Source organism: Henckelia pumila, chromosome 2 (assembly GCF_033568475.1).
Source record: "Henckelia pumila isolate YLH828 chromosome 2, ASM3356847v2, whole genome shotgun sequence".
NCBI classification, from domain to species: Eukaryota; Viridiplantae; Streptophyta; class Magnoliopsida; order Lamiales; family Gesneriaceae; genus Henckelia; species Henckelia pumila.
The window spans coordinates 149,291,340-149,313,562 of NC_133121.1; the positions used below are offsets into that span (position 1 = coordinate 149,291,340).

Genomic DNA, 22,223 nt, shown 5'->3' on the forward strand with positions numbered 1-22,223 from the left:
CAGGCTCTTCCCTCAAGTTTCCTACAATTTCAACTTAGCTTTAATTGGCTCCCACATTCAACTTGAAAGAAACAAGATCCCACATATCAAACACGCTTTATATTGCCACTTTAATCACACAACGGTTCTGATTAAACAATTCAAAATTTTATTTATCATCGTCATCTTTTCAAATCTTTATATATCAATTTTATTCTTTAATATTTTTAATCAACTATTTTTCATTGAAAAAATAATAAATTCGTCTTAACAGCTTCAGAAGCCTAATCAATAATCAACATTGAAATAAATACATATAGCACAAAATTTTCAAATATCAGGAGCAAAAAAGAATAGCCTTTTGAATTTTAAACCAACTGCTGTTTGTATTTAGAACCAATTATCTCAAGATTTCCCATGAACGGCCTCAACGACTCGGGTATAATGACAGACCCATCCTCTTGCTGGTAATTTTCGAGCAAGCATACGATCATTCTAGGAACTGCACATGCTGTGGCATTTAGTGTATGGACAAACTGTGTTGGACCCTTTTTCGAAGGAGTAGAAGAGTCAGGACGATAGCGAATGCCTAGTCGTCTGCTCTGGTAGTCTGTACAGTTGGAGGCACTTGATATCTGTTCAATGAGTAGAATATATTGATCAAGAAATGGTCAATATTCAGCTAAATAGGCAGGAGCAGTCCAAATATGGGATTGTACCTCGCCATACCGTCCCAATCCAGGCATCCAGGCTTCAATATCAAACTTACGATAAGCTGGTGCACCTAGATCCTCGGTTGACATGTCCATAGTTCTGGTAAAATAGCACCATTAGCAGAAAAGTCACTAATTTTGTAAAGAGGGAAAACAGCTACACAAGTTAAGCAAGAAACAAAACCAACAGTCGTTTGTTTTCGCTTTTTATTAGTGCCTTTTTCTTGTCAATGCATTTAAATGAAAGAAAGTTGGATACGCACTTAAAATGTAGTCCTAGTGACGAGAAGAGCTCTTCTTCAATTTGAATAAGCTGTTGATGAAAGGAATCACTATCCTCTGGCCTGCATAAGATGAACATCTCCACCTTGCTAAACTGGTGAACACGGTAAAGGCCCCTGAAACCCAATTGTCACCAAAAGATGCAAGGAGAAGAAGATAGTGATTACCCAGAACGTCCTGTCTGTATAGTTTTACAAGTGGCAAGAACTAAAGGATTTCAATTATGACTTAACTATGGCTGGCTGCAATTTCAGAGACTTTTAACGTGAAAAAAACATGTGATGAGAAAAGCAAATGCATGTACTAAAGTGTTGATTATCATGACCTCCTTCAAGTTCATCCGGTAGTATTTTTTATATTATTTCCAGATTAATTCAGGCACTTTGCTTAATTTGGCATAGCCCAACACTTCCATTTCCTCAAATTAATTCAAAAGGAATCCATCTAATATAGCACCGAGTCTCACAAAAGCAGGTTCACAGATTGGACAAATATTGAGCGTAGATAAATCTAATGCTTCAATCTAAGTTAAGAATAAAAACTAATTAAAACATGGACAGGAGAAAGCAAACAGTGATGAATATTTTCTATTAATGTACCAAATGACCATGAAAGCTAAAGCCTATGAAAAGAGGGAAGGACAGAGAAAAATCAAGATGGAAAAGAAACAAAGCTTAAAAAGATCAATACAGCACCACAGAATATATAATCAAATAACTTAAGCAAAAGCTTTACCTTGTTGCAGCACCTGCAGCACCAGCTTCTGTGCGAAAGCAATGAGAGAAAGCTACATACTTTAAAGGCAATGATACCTCTGAAAGAATGGAGTCCATATGGATTGCTCCCACTGGAATCTCTGCAGTACCTATGAGGCATTGATCACTACCCTCAATTGAATAAACCTGCAAGAGTTGGTCGCACATATCCATAAAAACCAAAACAATGTAGATCAATCTGAACTTTCGTATTTCAAACATCTTTTACATACTGATTAACTGAAAATCAACCAAAGATTAATTGAAAAAAGGGTCATCACATTTCAGCAATCTGGTTGAGAGTTCACACTCTCATGATTCCTGTGATGGCCATCAAACCATAAACGGGTATTATAATACAACACAGACGAGGCTTGTGAACTAACTTTAAGACCAAGTGAGAGCCTTTACATTATTAACTATATCAGCAAATTTGTAAAGGCCGTTGTGGTTCTCAAATATATTTTATTACATTAAAAGATGCTATGATATGCATGGCAGTAGATTGTACAATAGTTTTTGGGGGAAAAAAGATATCCGGACTATGTAAAGGTGGTGAAGACTCATATATTGCGCAATACGAAGACTAGAGTTCTATTGCAAGAATTGGCACCTGAGTGTTTGTTCCTCTGGGCTGGAAACCACATTTCTCTACAACAGAAGATCGGACAATTTCTGGTGTGGTGAGAGGTATAAAGCCTCTTTTCATGACTTCTGATACTGCCCAGTTCACAAGGCCCATCTCAAGCATAACTGCTTCATTCTTCAAGTAATAAAACTTTGAACCACTTACCTGTAAAAGATCCGACAATACACGAAGCATAGATGAACCACAAGCATAGGGTCATATTAACTTGAAAGTAGGAAAACCACCATGGAACCAGCAGATGTAGTCTGGATTTCAATGATTAAAACTAAAAGTTTCAAGTAAGACCTGAAGGTTCACAGAGAGCTATATTGAGCCATATGTATTAACAGATAGAGGCAGACTGACGCAGGACAAATCAAGGATGGATCTATTGAATGAGCAGGGGAATTTATTATTCAACCGAAGACTTCATACGACAGTTAAAAAAATATATTTTTATTTCATGTAACTCCTTACTAAGGCCTTTCATTTTAAACTTCTGTTACATAAGCATCTTTTAAGAGCTCATAGACCTCTAGTACCTTCCACGAGCAAACTCTTTACTCTAGGTTTAGATTATTTATCATTATTTTATTCACCAAGTAGTCCAGCATCTTGTGAGAAGTTAACCCACAAAATTAATAATTTAATGAAGGGAATCAGCTTTGAGATAATTAGCTGACACCCACCAACTTGGCACCTAAGCAACTAGCGAATCAGCTTCATATTTGAAATTTTGAACTACATAATTAAAGAGGTTACCTCCGCGGCAGCATCAAAATCAAATAAGTCCAAGTCTTTTCCAAGCTGGACATGATCCTTGACAGGGAAGCTAAACTCACGAGGTTGACTGACCTGCAAACATGAAATGATAAAGTTAGTAAATAGAGAGGAAGTGGAACAGGAGAGGTAGAGCTATTACTGCAGAAGAAATACCAAGCGCATGAAAAATTACCACTTTTCTCACAGTAGAGCAATCTTCTCCTCCTAATGGGACGTCTGGATGTGTCATATTTGGCACACATTGTGCTTCCTGCTGAAGCTCATCTGTAAGTTTAAGAAGGTCTTCTTCCAGGGAAACAAGCCCTTCCTTGAGATTCTTACCTGGATAAACATGCATAGAATGAATAAACGGAATCCTAGAACCCAGTATTTCAAATACAATAGCAATGTAACAGGTTTTGTTACCTTCTTCTATGAGTTTCTGACGTTCTGCAGGCTCCAGCTTTCCTTTCATCTTGTTTGCAACTGCATTTCTCTCAGCACGAAGTCTTTCGACTTCCTGCTATCTGTGAGCAACAATTAGCTAAAGAAACTAATCTATCACAATTCACAAGCTAATTATCCAGTTTTTTAAAATAGTTGTTTATTAAACCACATGTGGCATAGGTCATTCTAAAAGTCAAAAAAATTGGATTTTTTAATTATTTATCCACCATAGGCGTCAGAGAATAAGTGACATGCAATGACTTATGAAGAATGTGAAATCTATCATCATCTTCATATTGCAAGATATAGTTTATAAATTTCTGATTGGCGGTGAATGCATGAAAAATCGAACGCTTCATATTACTTTGACATTTAGCAGCCAATATAACAAAAAGAAAATCATTCAGGCACGCGTGGAACTGGACAGGATCATATATCAGTACTGCAATGACATTCACAGAGGAACAAGTAACAACACATAAAAGTTGTGGAAAATGCAGGTCTATGGAAAGAGTAGAGTATTTCAGCTAATTAAAAATTGATAGCATTTAAATACAAAAAACAACAGGTGCATGCATTTCTTAGGGTGTAAAAAGGAAAATTTAAACCAAATCTAAGCTTAAGAAAATCGACAATCATCATCACATTGCATATGATTACTGCTTAACATGTGTAAATTTGTAATCTTTGTACAGGTGAAAACACTGAAATATTTACTTTTTTGGGTTGTATCTATTTGCCATTCACATGAATCGGACAAGTTTCTGTGGCTATAAGTTCAAATGAAATTCAAATTTTATAAAGTTAAGTACATCCTCCAGAGCGTTCATTCTACGAATAAACACCTAGAAGCAAGTGGGGAAACATGAATAGCTGGCACAGATATTGTTAAGACAAAGTTAACAATTGAAATTTCCAGGAAGAATGAAAAATAGAAACTTGACCTTTTGAGCATTCAATAAACTATCATAAAGCTGAAGAACAAGATCAAGATTAGCTTTTGAGTTGCGATTCTTGATATTGGCCGCAACTGCCTCCTTGTTCTCCCGCATCCACTTGTAATCAATTGCCGCTTTCCATTGAGACGCCTTCACTTCTATTAATCGGGACGACCCAAGATCAAAAAATGCAAAAATAAATAGAAAACACCAGACATACAAATTGCTGTGAATACACATGAAACTCAAGAAAACTACAGTTCTGAGCTGAATAAGATCACTGGAACCCAGTATTCAATAAAAATCAAAATATAAAACAGGAAACTAGATATCTTTGAATATAACTAAAGAAACAACTAAAAGACAGCAGAATTAACAGAGAACAAACTAGTTGGCAGAGTTGGACGAAAGGAAATTCACCCTTGAAATCATCTGGGCTGGAGACATCGGATGCTTTAGCAGCTAGTTGAGGAGCGGCGGAGGCGGAGGCGGAGGCGGAGGCGGAGGCGGAGGCGGAGGCGTAGGCGTAGGCTCGTGGTATAGAGTGGAGCGGAAATGGACGCCGCCGGAAGCGGTGAGGGATCAAGAATTTGGCAATTTGGGGAGAATGAGAGAGGGAAAATGGATATAATTTGAACGCACAAGATTGCAGCCCCATTGATGCCTCTCCTTATTTCTCTGCCTTCATTTGTTTTCTTCTTCAAGAGGATCAACTATTAAGGCTGTGAAATCTTGATAAACCATCGTGTTTTCCCATATAAAATTTCAGATTTAAAAAGAAAAAAACATTTCTTACATTGATTGAAATAATATCTTCTAAAATAAAAAAATTTCTTCTAAAATTAATATTATATTATCACATAAAAGTGTGACTACATAAAAACAAAGTTGTATAAAAATAATTCATTTTACTAATGTTTAACAAGTTGGTATTTAACAAGTTGGTATTGATTATTAGTATCTTGTGTCTTGAAACGTTGTTATATAAATGACGATATTAGTTTAGGCAATTATTTCTAAGTTGTATGTGTCTCAATTTTCTTAGATCTTAACATTGTATTAGATACATGTTATTATATAAAAGTTGGGGGTGTTTTTAGTAACTTATAAAGCAAAAAAAAAATAGCATTGTATTCGATCGTTGTAAGTAGAATAATATATAGCGATATCTGTTACGACACTTGAAATTAAATATATTGTTAGAGTGTTAAAAGGATATGGGGATGAAGCTTTCATATTCAGCGACCTTGTTTTTTGACAACAAGACAACAAATCACATAATCGTGAATCAAATTTATCGTGAGTTCAAACATATTGAAATAGATTGTTATTTTGTTCAGGGAAAGATTCAAAAAAATGCTACTAAAGACATTGTGTGCTCATACAAATGAACAACTAGTGTACATATTCACAAAGGCTCTTGAGAAATCTAAACATGCTTATTTATCATCCAAACTTGGTATAAGGTTCAAAAAGTCCATTATCTTAATCACGATAAATTAATTAAATTATTTAATTTAATGCATGATATTTAAAATATTTAATTGTTATGTTTAATTATGTGATTTATTTGAATGCCTGAAATTTTATGTGATATGAAGATTTTTTAAGTTTCAGGTTGGTATTTAAGTTGGGTCGTAGGGACGAGTCTAGCCTTGAAACGAGTTAAGAAAATATTTTTTTATTTAAATTAAGTTTGGGTGGATGCATTGTATTTTTATTAATGTGGGGAGAGTTAAAGTTTTTAAAACTTTTAATTGTAATTAGTGGGGTTGGGAGCCCATTAGTCACAAAGCTTTCAAGCGTTCAAATTTTTATTCTTAATTCTCATTTAAACGCTCCATTTCTCCTCTCAAAAACGTCATGTTCCAACACTGCGATCCAAGGCTAGAGTTCTTCACTCTCAAGACTAGATCATCTCTTCATCCAGGTTAATTCCAATCAAATCAATCAGACAAGTATTTACTATTTTGAAACTCATTCAAATATATATATATATATATATATATATTAAGATAAAAACCTATGTGAATGATTGATGATCTATGCATAATTCTTGAAAATTCATGAGTATGTTGCTTAATTGCGATACGTGAAGCATTCATGATGTTTTCAGTTCAAGTTCATCAATGTTTATGTGATTTTGAAGCAAGAAATCAGAAGTTTCGGTTGAACAGATAAAAGGGATTCATGGTTCAAATCTTTTTATGGTTGAGCGTTTTTGGTTCAAATCTTTTGAAGTTTTTATGGTGTTGGATGGTATTTTAATGGGAATACGCTCCAAAATATTTAGGATTGAAAAAGGTCAGAAAAGAGAAGATTTAGAGGCGAAGTTGCAGCGCGCCCGCGCATAGGGCTGGGGATCCCCACCCCATTTTACGTGTTTTGGGTCCTAAAAATCATGTTTTGGTATTTTAATCATTTTTTTAGAATGTTCATGAATTTTTTTTAAGTTTTCAATGTTCGGGATGGACGGAATGCCTCACGTGGATCGGTTAAGTCATGTATTGCACGTGTGATTTTCTCACGAAAGTTACTTTCTTATGAAATGTTTTGAAGCTAGTAAGCATATTAGCATCACGAAAATTTGTATGAGCATGGTTTTAGATGATATGAGATGATATGATACAGTACATAGAAAATATTTTGATGATTTATTCGTCTTGTGGTGATTATACTGGGTATGCACTTCGGGATGAGCTCCGAAGCGGCTATCCAAACATGGCTCACAGGATGGTTATATGGGGTATGCACTTCGGGATGAGTTTCGAAGCGGATATCCAAAAAATGAAAGTTACGGACGTAATTCCATATGCTTGTTGTACAACAAGAACCTATAAATTACTCATTATGACGGTTACCACAATTCACATACTTCATCACCCCTTAAATGTTTTATGTTATGATTTTATCAAGATGCATTTATATTAAGTTTTGCATGAAAAACTATGATGATGTTTTTCTTCTATTAAGTTTCAAAAAATCGTTTTATGCATTTTCTTGCTGAGTTTTTAAACTCACTATATTTGAATGGCGTAGGTAACGATGATGTTGATGCATTCATTGATGATTACGTTGGTGGACATGAAGAGGAAGCAGAGGTCGGTCAAGCGGGCGATGCATGAGTGCGAGATTTATGAATGAAAGTTGTTCAAATAATTTTATGTTGATGAGAGGAAAAACAAGCTTTATTAATTCTTTTGTTGGCCAAATTGGCCAAGTCTTTTGAATGTTATTCCATTATTTCGTGCACATTTAAATTCGACTATTTAATAAAAAAGATGATGTTTTCGCAAAGTTTTTAGTTTCACCCTAATTATATTTTTAAGTATGTATGTTTGAGTAACACTCCAATAAGAAATTGAGACGTTATACTTGGAGTGTAAAGTTCGTACTAGTCTTGACAGAGAGTAATGAAAACTATTATTATGTGTCTTGAAATCGTGTTTTCGTAAATAACTATATTAATTATTTTTAGAAGGTTGTTTTGAAGATGCAAGTATAGCTTTTTTCTTGGTCATTGTAGTCTTTGTAGATAGAACTTTTGATTTAGAGAAATCAAGATTTAATTCTCATTATTTCTTAACATGCGATCCTTGAAGAAAAACAAGTCGTCTTAAAATCTGTAAAATAACTATTTAACTATGTGATTCTTCACTTTGTTATATATTATATATATATACTAGTATTCCCGTGCACTCATTGTATTCTTGTAAAATCAGTTTTTTAAAGAAAAAAAACAGAAAGAGAAAAAATAAGTTGTAAAATTAAAAAATATAAAAAATATATAGTGTTTCGTAAATAAATAGTCACTATGATGCACAAATACATTAATTTTACATGTATAAGTGATATTTTCGTAAATAAAATGAAACTAAATGTCACAAAATTAATGTCACTTTGATAAATAAAAAACATCTAAGGGCTAATAAAAGATGACACTACGAGAAAAACGACGAACGACAACGATCCGTTGTCGTATGAGGGTTTAAAACAGTTGTAATTGATGGTGTTGTTAAAAGCACGCCCAACAATAACAGTTTTAAATTTGTTGTCATTATGAGCCTACGGCAACGATTTTTCACGTTGTCGTTTGAATTAAAATTCCTTGCCTTTGAGCGTGTCTTTTAAACAACAGAGTCTTCAACAACAGTTTTACACTACATACGAAAACGGTGAAAATCCGTTGTCTTTGTTCAAATTTCAAATAAAAAACAAAAAAAATAAATTTAATATACAAATTATCAATATTATAAATCAATCAAATTTAAAATTTCGAAAATAAAATTTATTATACAATTTTCCAGTATTACAAATCACTCAAATTCGAATTCTAATTCAATACATACTAGAAAATAGAGCTATAAACTAATCTTGATAAACTTGGAACCCTCGTTTCACAATATTCAATCTTGCTGGACACACGTTTTTCCACCTCAAAAGTTGAATTCAGCATTGAAAAGATCAGCGAATATATATTCACAAATCAAGCTGTGCAGTTGGCATAGTTAAATTTTGTTTTCTAGTCTAGGTGAATAAATTTACCAGTTGAAGGAAAGCACTAGTGATTATCTAATTAAGCTTGATCTAAGGCAAGCTTTCCAGACAGCTCAAATGAAGGCTTTTGCTGCGCATGTAATTTAATTCATACGTATATAAATACATGCACAAGTCACGGATGCTCATATTTTTCTAAACTAAATACGTAGAGAATAATATTGAGCTCAATGTTTAAGCAAAAATAAGTAAGAAAGAAAACAGATTAAAAAAAACGTAGGCGACTGTGAATGAAATAACTATATGACAGATCAATTTTACAGTTTTCCAACTCGATCCTAACCATAACAACTTTTTATTTTTATGTCAAAAACATGTGTGCATCAAAGGAAATATCGAACCTAAAATAGGATTCCAAATTCATATAAATTATAAGTATTGAGTTCTGTTTTTTTAAATAAAATTTGTGATATTAAGTATAAATCGTCCCATTGGAATCACACTGAAACAAATTAAAGGCATCATAGATTTTTACAAAACTAGTCGCACCCACACACAATGCATGTGTTGTTAAAAATAAATAAACATTTATTTATTTATTATTATTTTGTTGTTGTTATATTTTTATTTCTAACATATTTAAATTTAAAATTAAATTAGACACAAAAAATTGAGAAATTCATGGACTCATAAAGTTTAAAATAGAGATAGAAATTTTGTTTTTTTAAAAGTATTTTAAATGTTTCGTCTTTGATTTCACCAAATCAATTTTAATTTGGTTACTAAGCGGTATTCTTATTTAATAATATAGTAAAATATCAAACACGATAACCACGTACATAATTATCAAGCATTAGTCAATCAATACCTCATTTTAGATATTTTGTCTTTGACTTTACCAAATCAAGTTTAATTAAGTTACTAAATGGTGTTCTTATTTAATAATATAGTAAGATATTAGACACGATAATAACTACATACATAATTATCTAGCATTAGCCAATCAATACCTCATTCCAACACAGATATTTTATATTATATTAAAATAATATAATAATAAATAATTCTTTATAAAATAGTAATATAATTATAATGATAATAGCAGACTCTCAAAAAAAAATAAAGAAATTTAGAGTTAAATTATTGTTGTAATAATCAAACATAGGTTCCTAAAAAAAGATATAAAAAGGAGAAAAAAATTGAAAATTGTTGTGAAAAGTAAAAATTTATGGTAAAAACTAAAAACTTTAAAACTCAAAATATATATCAAACCAAAAACTTATAAAATCTTTTCTCTAAACTTGTGTTATTTCTTCACAAATGTTGAGGTCTATTTATAGATCCTCAATTGAAAAATGTCCAAAAATAAATATGTCATCCATTACATAATCAAAAATTAAAATATCATCACATCACCATCACAATAATTTTCAATCTAATTTTAATATATAATTTTCAATACTCCTCCTTGTGATGATGATCGTGATATTACGTGTTTGTATACTGTCTCGTTAAAAACCTTACTAGGAAAAACCCAGTGGGATAAAAACCATAGCAAGGAAAAAAAAAGTGCAGCCACGTAAACTCCCCCTCATGTTAATACGATCGATTCTTCACATACGCTGTAGATTTCGCATCCCAATATTATATATATGCCTTCTGAATATTGCCGTAGGAAGCGCCTTTGTGAAGAGATCTGATGAGTTCTCACTTGATTGAATATAACAGATATCAATATCTTTATTCTTCTCAAGCTCTTGAGTGTAGGCAAAGAACTTTGGGGGGATATGTTTGGTTTATCACTTTGATGTATCCTTCTTTTATTTGAGCAATACATGCAACATTATCTTTATACAGTGTCACAGGATTCTTGTTTACTGATAATCCACAAGAAGTTTGGATATGTTGTGTCTTTGATTTTAGCCAAACACATTCACGACTTGCTTCATGTAGTGCAATAATCTCGGCGTGATTTGATGAAGTTGTTACTAGTTTTTGTTTCTTTGAACGTCAAGAAATTGATGTGCCTCCACGAGTAAATACATATCCGGTTTGGGAACGTGCCTTATGTGGATCAGATAAATATCCAGCATCAGCATAACCAATGATACTTTGATTGGTGTCTTTTGAGTACAAAAGTCCCAAATCTGTCGTTCCTCGTAGATATCGGAATATATGTTTAATTTCATTCCAGTGCCTTTTTGTTGGATATGAACTGAATCTTGCTAATAAATTTACAGCAAAAGATATATCAGGTCTAGTGCAATTTGCAAGATACATAAGGGCACCAATGGCACTTAGATATGGTACTTCTGGACCAAGAATAACTTCATCATCTTCACATGGACGGAATGGATCCTTTTCTATGTTTAATGATCTTACAATCATTGGAGTACTTAATGGATTTGATTTATCCATATTAAAACGTTTAAGGATATTTCTGTATAATTTGCCTGGTGAACAAAAATTTCACATTCTTTTTGTTCAATTTGCAAACCCAAGCAATACTTGGTTTTTCCAAGATCCTTCATTTCGAATTCTTCTTTCAAGTACATCATAACTTCTTGAATTTCTTTATTCGTTCCAATGATATTTAAATCATCAACATATACAGCAATAATTACACATCCGGATGTTGTTTTCTTGATGAAAACACAAGGGCATATTGGATCATTTACAAATCTCTTTTTCATCAAGTGCTCACTTAGCCGATTATACCACATTCGGCCGGATTGCTTCAACCCATATAATGATCTTTTCAATTTTACAGAATAAAATTCTCTGGGTTTTGAACTTTATGCTTCAGACATCTTAAATCCTTCAGGGATTTTCATGTATATATCACTATCAAGTGATCCGTATAAGTAAGCTATAACAACATTCATAAGACACATTTTCAAATTTTCAGACACGACCAAACTAATCAAATATCGAAACGTAATTGCATCCATAACAGGAGAATACGTTTCTTCATAATCAATTTCATGCTTTTGAGAAAAATCTTGTGCAACAAGTCTAGCTTTATATCTTGCTATTTCATTTTTCTCATTTCGCTTTCGAATAAAAACTCATCTGTATCCAACAGGTTTTACACCTTTAGGTGTGAGGACTATAAGTCCAAAAACATTACGTTTATTTAGCGAATCCAATTTAACCTGGATGACATCTTTCCATTTGGCCCAATCATGACGAGTTTTGCATTCACCAAAAGATTTTGGTTCATGATCCTCATTTTTATTTATGAGGTCACATGCCACATTATAAGAAAATATCTCATCAATATCTTCTATATCTTTTCGGTTCCATATTTTTCCAGTATTAATATAATTGATAGAGATTTCAAGATTCTCGTCAGTTTGTGGTTCTGACAGAATATTTTCATTATTAGGTGTTTCTTCTGGAACACTATTTTCTATTTTATGATCATCGTGTTTTTCTATGCCTTTTCTTTTCCAAGGATTTTTATCCTCGGAACCGACTGGCCTTCCACGCTTCAAGCGTTTTATAACATCATGAGTGTCTTCAATTTGTTTCTTTGAAATTTCAATTCGAGCAGGGGCATTTACAACATGTATATATGATTTTGTTACCCCTTTTGTGTCTGCAAATGCATCTGGCATTTTATTTGCAATTCTTTGCAAGTGCACAATTTGTTGTACATCTTTCTCACATTGTTTGGTCTTTGGATCCAAATGTAACAATGATGGTACATACCATGTGATTTTCTTTTCGATGTGTTTCTTTTCTCCCCCTAACATTGAAAAGATTTCTTCATTAAAATGACAATCAGCAAAGCGTGCTGTAAACACATCGCCTGTCTGAGGCTCAAGATATCGAATGATTGATGGACTATCATAACCGATATAAATACCTTTTTTTTATTTGAGGACCCATTTTTGATCGTTGAGGTGGTGCAATAAACACATCGTCTGTCTGAGGCTCAAGATATCGAATGATTGATGGGCTATCATAACCGATATAAATACCGATTTTTCTTTGAGGACCCATTTTTAATCGTTGAGATGGTGCAATAGGCACATACACCATACATCCAAAAATTCTCAGATGAGAAATATTTGGTTATTTACCAAATGCAAGTTGCAATGTGGAGAATTTATGATATGCACTTGGTCTGATGCGAATTAATATCGCAGCATGTAAAATTGCATGTCCCCATATAGAAATAGGGAGTTTTGTTCTCATAATCATTGGTCTAGCAATCAGTTGTAGACGTTTAATCAATGATTCAACTAATCCATTCTGTGTATGAACATGAGCAACATGATGTTCAACAATAATTCCCATTGACATACAATAGTCATTGAAAGTTTGAGAAGTAAATTCTCCAGCATTATCAAGTCTTATTTTCTTGATTGTATAATCGGGAAATTGATTTCATAATTTTATTATTTGAGCCATTAATCTTGCAAATGCCACATTCCGAGTTGACAATAAGCATACATGTGACCATCTGCTGGAGGCATCGATCAATACCATAAAATATTGAAATGGTCCACATGGTGTATGAATTGGCCCACAAATATCACCCTGAATACGTTCAAGAAATATGAGTGATTCTGTTTGGATTTTAGCTGGTGATGGTCTTATAATAAGTTTTTCAAGAGAACATGCTTTACACTGAAACTTATTATTCTGAAAGATCTTCTGGTCTTTCAATGGATGACCATGTGTATTTTCAATAATTCTTCGCATCATTATTGAACCAGGATGTTCCAATCGATCATGCCAATTGGTTAATATTAAAGAATTATTAACCACCATATATGATTCGATTGACCTTATATGTGTATAATGCAATCCAGTAGGGAGCATTGATAATTTTTCAATCACATATTTCTTTCCTGATTTATATGTGGTAAGACACATATATTTCTGATTTTCATCAGTTATCATCTCAGTATCATATCCATGAGAATATATGTCATTAAAACTCAACAAATTTCTTTTCGATTGTGGTGAATATAAAACATCATTTATCCAAAATTTTGTACCATTTGGTAACAAAAATTGTGTTTTACCACAACTTTCAATCAAGTCTACAGGACCTGATATGGTATTCACCATTGTTTTTGTTGGTTTTATTTCCATGAAATATTTTTCATCTCGCAGAATAGTGTACGTTGTACCACTATCCGGTATGCAAATTTCCATGATATTATTTCCATGTTTGCTCATAGCATTTTCCATATCAAACTTCACAAAAATGCAATAAAGAAAAATTAAGTACAATACAAATGCAAAATATAACATGCTTTATAATACAATAATGCATGAAAAATATAAATTTGTTACAATCTAGTTCCACCAATCTTTTAATCAATGTCTTTGAAATCATTCAAAAATCTGCATCATTGAAACTAGTTGAACCAATTAAATGGTCACTATTTTCAATAAAATTGGTCTCTTTTCCTTTCCCCTTTGTCGATTCTTTATAGAGCTTACATAGGTGCTCAGGGGTTCGACAAATATGTGACCAATGTCCTAGAGTGTCACATCTATAACAAACACTCTCAGATCTTTTTGAGTGATTTTCATTTTCACTCGTATTTTCATGCTGCCTTTTTGGTGGATGGTTCGTAACATTCTTTTTAGATGAGTTATTGAAATAATTATCTCGATTATTTTCATATCCACGGCCACGACCACGACCGCGATAATTTTTACGTCCACGTCCACGCCCACTTCCTCGACCTCGTCCACGACCAAAATATTGTCTATGCCTTTGATTTTGGTTTTCATTTTTAATTACGACATTTGCTTCTGAAAATGTCGTTGAACCAGTGGGTCGGGATTGATGATTTCTTACTAACAATTCGTTGTTCTTTTCTGCCACAAGAAGACATGCGATGAGTTCAGAATATCTCAAAAATCCACGCACTCTATACTGTTGTTGTAGAGTTATATTTGATGCGTGGAATGTGAAAAATATTTTTTCAATCATTTCTATCTCAGTAACAACATGCCCACAAAATTTCAATTGCGAGAATATTCGATACATCGCAGAATTATAATTACTGACTTTTTTAAAGTCTTGGAATCTCAACGTATTCCATTCATCACGGGCGGTCGGGAGTATAACTTCCCTTATATGCTCAAATCTTTTTTTCAGCCCTTTCCATAAAATCATTGGGTCTTTTTCTGTGAGATACTCACATTTCAATCCTTCATCAAGATGTCTACGTAAGAAAATCATAGACTTTGCCTTTTCTTGTGAGGATGATATATTATTTTCTTTGATGGTATCACTTAGACCCAATGACTCAAGATGCATCTCTACATCGAGAGTCCATGACATATAATTCTTTCCAGTGATATCGAGCGCAACAAATTCAATATTTACCAAATTTGACATGATGGTACTAGAAAAATAACAATGCATTTTATTAGTTAATTTCTATTAGTACGAAAATACAAAATAATGGAATAACGAAGATTACAAGTCCGTGTACAAATAGAGAAAAAGTATGTGGTGGAAAATCGCTGGTGAGTACAAGACTCGTGAGCATGATGATCATAGTCGTTATGAAAAATAGCCTTATAAATGCCATCATCTTCATCTTCGAAAAATCGAGGAGAAATTATTTTGAGAGAAAGAGTAAATTTGATGTTATTGAAAATGAGTTTGAGTGAACATATTTATTGGGCAAAAACTAGCCGTTTGTTACCGTTGGGGGTAAGAAAAAATCGAGTATGTGTTGAATAAAAATTTGTGATAATCATGTGATGCATATAATGATAATCATAATTAAATATACGCAATAAAATATATATCATATCACGTTATTATAAGGTCAGTGTCATAGAAAGCCTCTTATATAATAACATGAAATTATACAAATATAATTAGACAATAAAATTATATAAGCAGTAATGTATAATCATATCACGTTATTATAAAGTCGGTGTCATAGACAGCCTCTTATATAATAACATGGAATTATACAAATATAATTACACAATAAAATTTTATAAGCAGTAATGTATAATCATATCACGTTATTATTTATAAACCTTAGAAGCTTTTATACTTGTCGTATCCCTTACTGGGAGTGTGGGATGTCGTCTTAACATCCTCCCAGGATTTATAACAAGTTTTTTTAAAAAACTTATTTTTTTATCATGTTTGTTAATAATATGACAGCCTCTTATATAATAACATGGAATTATACAAATATAATTACACAATAAAATTTTATAAGCAGTAATGTATAATCATATCACGTTATTATTTATAAACCTTAGAAGCTTTTATACTTGTCGTATCCCTTACTGGGAGTGTGGGATGTCGTCTTAACATCCTCCCAGGATTTATAACAAGTTTTTTTAAAAAAGTTATTTTTTTATCATGTCTGTTAATAACATGATATTATATATTAAATATATACACAACAAATAAATAAACAATAAAATAAATATATTTACTTGTTAAATATTTTTGTCTTCTCTTTGTGTTTTGGAGAATCGAAAATTATAGAGAACCTTCGAGCAATCGTGCTGATAATGTGTTGTAAAAAAGTAAAAATTTATGGTAAAAACTAAAAAATCTAAAACTCAAAATATATATCAAACCAAACACTTATAAAATATTCTCTCTAAACTTGTGTTATTTATTCACAAATGTTGAGGTATATTTATAAATCCTCAATTGAGAAATGTTCAAAAATAAATATGTCATCCATTACATAATCAAAAATTAAAATATCATCACATCACCATCACAATAATTTTTAATCTAATTTTAATATATAATTTCCAATAAAAATCTATTTATAATTTATAACCACATATTTCGAAAGAAAATGCGAAACGAAAACGATCTTTTCAACGTTGGCCCACTCCATAGCCGCCTTACATTCATTATCATCTCCTCCTGTCCAAACCCTAACACCCTCTCCTATATATTTAATTCTTGTATAGTTGTATTAATAATTTACGCCGGAGAAATCAAAATCTATGCCGTGTATATGTATGTGTTATGAATACGGGGGATCGAATTTGAATTTAATATATTTCGTGGATCCTATTTTGTTGACGAGAAGGTAATTTTTTCTATCTGTATTGATCATTTTGTTGTTTTATTCAAATGGGTTTGGATTATTATGAGCAAACGTTATTTGGTTTGTGATTTCGAATTCATTTCGATATGGTTTGTATCTCCTTTAATTTGGGGCTGATTTATGCGTTTTGGGGGTTTTCTCGCAGATTTTGTTGCGAATTGGTGACTTTATAAGATATTCGTTTTGAGGGATATTCAAAAGAATCGATTTTGGGTGGCCCCTTGGATTCGAATAGTTGAATACCTCTTGTTGATTTTATGTGGGGATTTCTTTGATCTTCCTAGATGTCGCTTTTGCCCAAAAGCGATTCGATTCAAATCAGGGACGTTTGGGCCGACAATTTGGATGAAGAATTGGCATTGATTCGTGATATTGTCGATGATTATCCTTATATTGCCATGGACACCGAGTTCCCTGGAATTGTTCTTCGTCCCGTGGGGAACTTCAAGAACTCGGGTGACTACCACTACCAGACATTGAAAGACAACGTCGACCTGTTGAAGCTAATCCAGCTGGGCCTAACATTTTCGGACGACAAGGGAAATCTGCCCACTTGTAGTAGTGGCAAGTTTTGCATTTGGCAGTTCAATTTTCGTGAATTCAATCCCAATGAGGATGTCTTCGCAAACGATTCAATCGAACTGTTGCGACAAAGTGGTATTGACTTTGCGAAGAATAACGAAAAGGGTATAGATGCCAAGCTTTTTGGGGAGCATTTAATGTCATCTGGTATCGTATTGAACGACAACGTGTACTGGGTGACGTTTCACAGTGGGTATGATTTTGGGTACTTGATCAAGCTCTTGACATGCCAGAGCTTGCCTGATACGCAGGCTGGATTCTTTACCTTGATCAATGTGTACTTTCCCGTGCTTTACGATGTCAAACATTTGATGAAATTTTGTAACAGTTTACACGGTGGGTTGAATAAGTTGGCGGAGTTGTTGGAGGTGGACAGAGTCGGGGTCTGTCATCAGGCAGGTTCTGATAGCTTGCTTACCTGTTGTACATTCAAGAAGTTGAAAGAGAACTTCTTCAGCGGCTCGATGGAGAAGTATTCGGGTGTGTTGTATGGTTTAGGGGTTGAGAGTGGATAGAGTAAGTGAAATGTATTTTTTTTTTTATTTGAGTGCATTTCTTGGGCGGCATTCATGTTGCCGCGCACTTTTGTATACTTCTGAAGTGATGGTTGTTTATTAAAGAAAAATTTCATCCTTTTGGTTTCTTGAATTCTCTGTGTTTTCTTTATGTTACCAATGTCATGTTGATGAGTTCTTTGGGTTGTTTTGAAATAATTGATTCACCTAATTTTCCTTCGGAACGAACGCCAAGCAGTCGCTGGTGAAATTTGAAAAAATAAAATTTTCCCATTTGAGCTGTAGGAATAAAAAAACACGGGTTTCTACGTCGAAGCACATAAATCATCTTTTCTTGCCGACTTCTTGGAATCCGCCGCACAAAAGATGTTCATTTAATTTCATTATCGTCTCAACAGTGTGTAGCACTTTCGAACATGTTTTTGTGGTCTTAAGATAAGATGTAGAAAGTGATTGATGTTTGGAATGTACAAGCAAAAAAACACCCACTACTAATGCAGGTAGATAAACGAAGCCCTGCATTTCATGCCATTCTTGATACAATATCGTATTTAAATAAACACTTTGATGAACTCTTAGAATAAGGCCCAAAGGTATAGCTTACGGAAAGAAATCATGGGATGCAAAAGACAGCTTTAAAGTTCATATTTCGTTCTCTGTGGAAAGGGGTGAGATCAGAATAAGGCGTACTTCTGCAGCAGCACAACCACCAACATACAAAAAAATCACCCACCGGTTCAACATTACAAATACCATACTTAAGATTGATAAAATTAAGAGGTCATTCGTGCGGCAGAGAAGGAAGTACGGATCATAATGGACCTTCAGGCAAGGCAAAAGTAATAGTTAAGTGTATAGCACGTTACAAGATCTAATTTTCTTATTCTAATTTATCTTTCCAAGCAACTCGTTTATAAGGTCCCCACGATTTCCAGTGTCTCCTCCATCCGTAAATCGTTTCTTCCTACCGGTCAGTGCTTTATCTGGATTGTTCAACACAAAGGGACGAAGAAAATTGCTGACTGCCTTAAAATGTGTGCCAACATTGGCAATTTCAGCCACAATATCCTCAATGCATATGATGTTATGCTGACCCAATTCCTGTCAGAAGGAGAAAGAAATTACATTATGATCTAATAGGTAAAACCAACGGGAAAACATGCGTTGAATTTGCAAAGTAAGATCAATACCTGTTCAACTATGTTATTGTCCGTCAAAGGAATCCTCTGCTTGCCAACTTTTGCAACACCCTTTTTGTATATCAAGTCCTTCACACTCTTGAGATTTGGATAGCTGCAACCATGAGTCCATTAAATCGGAAATTCGGAACACAATCTATCAATAAGTATATTGTCAGATAATTCTCTGTTTTGTTATTCACATGTCTGAACCAAATCAGAACATACGAAAAAGTAAACGGCTGTTTGGATCCAAGTTTTGCGATTGGAACAGAACACAGATACAATTTCTAACCTTGAGAAGACAACTGGTCATCAACATAGCCAACTGCAAGCTAGCTGGAGAAACTTTTGCGCTTTTTTATAGGTTGAACTAGTTTTCATCCCCTAAAACTCCAGGTAAACTATGGGTAGGAAGTTGACTAGGTTGTCAACTGTCACTTTTTTAAGAAAATGACTTCATTTACTTATTCAATTCCAATAGATGAACAATCTCTCACAAAACATTGTTCCAATGCTCAAGTTTTTAATGCAACACTAGACTCAACCTAAATATGAACTCAAACAGAGAATTCAAGCCAGCCAAAATTATGATAATTTAGCCTCAGTTTGGAAAGTTCCAAGATAAGAAGAGCCAATCCATGGTATTATTATTAGATTACAAGCGTGTTTGAATAAAAAAATTTCTTAGAGCACATGCGTTGTTTTTAAAAGGCTTTATCAGAATTTTTTTTTTTAAAACAGAAAATCTGGCCCTTTCCTTTTCTAAAAGTTCAACATATAGGTATTCTTCACAACTCTATCCAAACAGGAAAGTGCTTGAAAAACAAGCACAAAAAAGCTTTGCTAAATAACCAGCCTTAAAGCAGTAAGAATTGATGTAAAGAAAAAAACATCACATACCCATAGGTCACATAAGGCTCAACCTTCTGTAAGATTTCCATTAGTCTTTCATTTGCCTTCACAAACACCCCGCTGAAGATTTTCCTTAATCTCAAAGAATGCAGGAGCTTACGAGTTTGTGGATGCATATCATTTTTCCTGAAAATAGTAAGTTAAAAATGCAAAGGATACAGCAAATGAAAAAAAATACGAGGCAAGAGCTAGACTATTTGAGCTCACCCCCCAATGCGTATGATGAATAAGAGCTTGGAATCAAATGTAGCCGGTGCCCGTCTCCTTTGCCTTCTTCCCCTACACTTCATTTGGATAAGGTCCAACTCCTGGATGCAAAGCAATGAATATGCAATTTTTGTCAATCTACCATTTGTTAAATACTTCAGGACAGGTAATCGGACTCCTATACACAAGCTTAAAACTTGACAAATGTAACTGTAGTACTTTCATGGATTTTACACCCATAAACAATAAAATAAAGTACTGAAGTACTTCTATAGCAAAATACCCACTTGATTTTGTTACTTGAAATATAAAAATGTAAAACAACATTAAAGCTCTAAAAGTTCTATAGGCCATCAATATTCACCTCTTGAAGGGTCACAGGTAATACCGAGAGAAAAATGAAGTACCAAGTCACTACAAGCCTGTGAGCATATGTTTCCAATACATGACAAATGCATCAGCACAATGGTTTGGAACTATAGTAAGTTCTATTTGTCAGGAAAATCGAAAAAACTAGTCCTATTCCACAAATAATTATCCATCCAAAAATAGATTCTCAGTGGTAATTGCCACCAGTAGGGCCAGGAGACAAAACAAGACATTCTGTTATATCACAGAAAATCACAATTTTCAAATCACAGTTATTCCAGCACATATACGTTCATATTTTTACACCAATAAGCTGTTTTCGTTTTGATTCTCACACTAAAAAACAATACATAAATCAAATCTTGTATAGTAGTATAGCATTCATCAGCCAAACACGCACAAAATCAAGTAAGAGCGACCACATAAATAAGCAAGTACCAGCAAACACAGACACACAAGCAAGCAAACCTACGTTTCTGGTCAAAATAGCTCGTAAAGTTATAAAATTTCGGAAACTAAATCACAAATCGAATATTGCAAGCATGATTACTTTATCACGAAATTCACGGATGAATTGCTCGGGCTTTTTGATAGCAAACTTGGCCGACTTGAGCCGCTTAACCCTCTCTTGTAACTGAAGCTTCCTTCTAATTGCCCAATTCTCATTGTTCTTCCTCTTCTTCAATACCACTTCCGGAATGTAATTCAGAGCCATCGGCGGCGCCTCCTCAGCTGCCATGGTTTCTGGATAAATTTTCAAACAATTATACTGCAGATCAAATCGAAACAAAATCCATTACTGATTGTACAAATACAATTAATCTTTGATCGGAAAAAAATAAATGAATAGCAACGTACTCCAACGCGGGAGGAAGCGACCAAAAGGGTGAAGTAAATTGAAGCTCAAAAACCCTAATACCACCCCTTTGATTTTTGGGTAGGGATGCCGGTCCCTCATAAAAACTCGTCCAATTTGGGCCGGGTCTAAAACCCATTCAAACGGGTCGAAGGTGTTACTAGATCAGTCCGTATCCATACATATCTATACCATCTTATCCCGTACCGTGTGGCTTATTTTTTCCTTTTTAATTTTTTTTTTACTATTTTGTTTTCTTAATTGTACAATCATCCTTTTTTTTTTTTTTTGAAAGAATTGTACAATCATCCTTATTTGTTTAGATATTTATCATTTGACCTTTTACCAATTTCAATTGCAGTATGACCCCTAATTATTTTTTATAATTATGAAGTTACCCCTATTTTAATATAAATCAAATTAATTTAAAAAAAACTGCAAAAGCACACAACGCGTGCGAATGTATGAATATTCTAATATATATACATATATTTGTATATACTTATATAAAAAATACTCAAA

The 22,223-nt window shown here is 33.5% G+C and overlaps 3 protein-coding genes across 5 annotated transcripts; 1 reads left to right on the forward strand and 2 right to left on the reverse strand.

The window, feature by feature from the left end:
* Window positions 1-206: 206 nt before the first annotated feature.
* On the reverse strand, window positions 207-5,244 carry LOC140880599 (serine--tRNA ligase, chloroplastic/mitochondrial). Of its 2 annotated transcripts, XM_073285175.1 has the most exons (10): window positions 4,925-5,244; window positions 4,511-4,662; window positions 3,546-3,639; window positions 3,313-3,461; window positions 3,120-3,212; window positions 2,343-2,522; window positions 1,710-1,876; window positions 956-1,090; window positions 699-792; window positions 208-614 (listed from the first exon to the last, which is right to left on the reverse strand). In XM_073285175.1, the coding sequence occupies exons 1-10, from the start codon at window positions 5,160-5,162 to the stop codon at window positions 348-350; spliced, it is 1,569 nt and encodes a 522-aa protein (XP_073141276.1). In that variant the 5' UTR covers window positions 5,163-5,244; the 3' UTR covers window positions 208-347. The 2 variants fall into 2 exon arrangements, with proteins under 2 accessions (XP_073141277.1, XP_073141276.1); XM_073285176.1 differs by lacking the exon at window positions 4,925-5,244 and having other exon boundaries at window positions 207-614; window positions 3,546-3,646; window positions 4,511-4,638.
* An 11,630-nt stretch (window positions 5,245-16,874) lies between these two features.
* On the forward strand, window positions 16,875-18,303 carry LOC140883072 (probable CCR4-associated factor 1 homolog 7). Its single transcript, XM_073289380.1, has 2 exons — window positions 16,875-17,061; window positions 17,225-18,303. Exon 2 carries the CDS (start codon window positions 17,364-17,366, stop codon window positions 18,174-18,176), a length of 813 nt encoding a protein of 270 aa, XP_073145481.1. The 5' UTR covers window positions 16,875-17,061; window positions 17,225-17,363; the 3' UTR covers window positions 18,177-18,303.
* Window positions 18,304-18,794: 491 nt separating this feature from the next.
* On the reverse strand, window positions 18,795-21,840 carry LOC140882364 (large ribosomal subunit protein uL30z). Of its 2 annotated transcripts, none has more exons than XM_073288332.1 (6): window positions 21,704-21,840; window positions 21,396-21,614; window positions 20,477-20,577; window positions 20,258-20,395; window positions 19,367-19,469; window positions 18,795-19,277 (listed from the first exon to the last, which is right to left on the reverse strand). In XM_073288332.1, the coding sequence occupies exons 2-6, from the start codon at window positions 21,582-21,584 to the stop codon at window positions 19,062-19,064; spliced, it is 747 nt and encodes a 248-aa protein (XP_073144433.1). In that variant the 5' UTR covers window positions 21,585-21,614; window positions 21,704-21,840; the 3' UTR covers window positions 18,795-19,061. The 2 variants fall into 2 exon arrangements, with proteins under 2 accessions (XP_073144433.1, XP_073144432.1); XM_073288331.1 differs by having other exon boundaries at window positions 21,396-21,589; window positions 21,704-21,807.
* Window positions 21,841-22,223: the final 383 nt, after the last annotated feature.

Excerpts from the sequence above, each read along its gene's own strand:
- LOC140880599 (XM_073285175.1), bottom strand. The coding sequence starts at position 5,162 with ATGGGGCTGCAATCTTGTGCGTTCAAATTATATCCATTTTCCCTCTCT. Across the intron at positions 3,213-3,312 it reads GCTCTACTGTGAGAAAAGTG|GTCAGTCAACCTCGTGAGTT; the intron begins GTAATTTTTCAT and ends TCATGTTTGCAG. Across the intron at positions 615-698 it reads GATTGGGACGGTATGGCGAG|ATATCAAGTGCCTCCAACTG; the intron begins GTACAATCCCAT and ends CTCATTGAACAG.
- LOC140882364 (XM_073288331.1), bottom strand. The coding sequence starts at position 21,803 with ATGAGGGACCGGCATCCCTACCCAAAAATCAAAGGGGTGGTATTAGGG. Across the intron at positions 20,396-20,476 it reads TTCATCATACGCATTGGGGG|GAAAAATGATATGCATCCAC; the intron begins GTGAGCTCAAAT and ends TACTATTTTCAG. Across the intron at positions 19,470-20,257 it reads GAGCCTTATGTGACCTATGG|CTATCCAAATCTCAAGAGTG; the intron begins GTATGTGATGTT and ends TCATGGTTGCAG.
- LOC140883072 (XM_073289380.1), top strand. The coding sequence starts at position 17,364 with ATGTCGCTTTTGCCCAAAAGCGATTCGATTCAAATCAGGGACGTTTGG.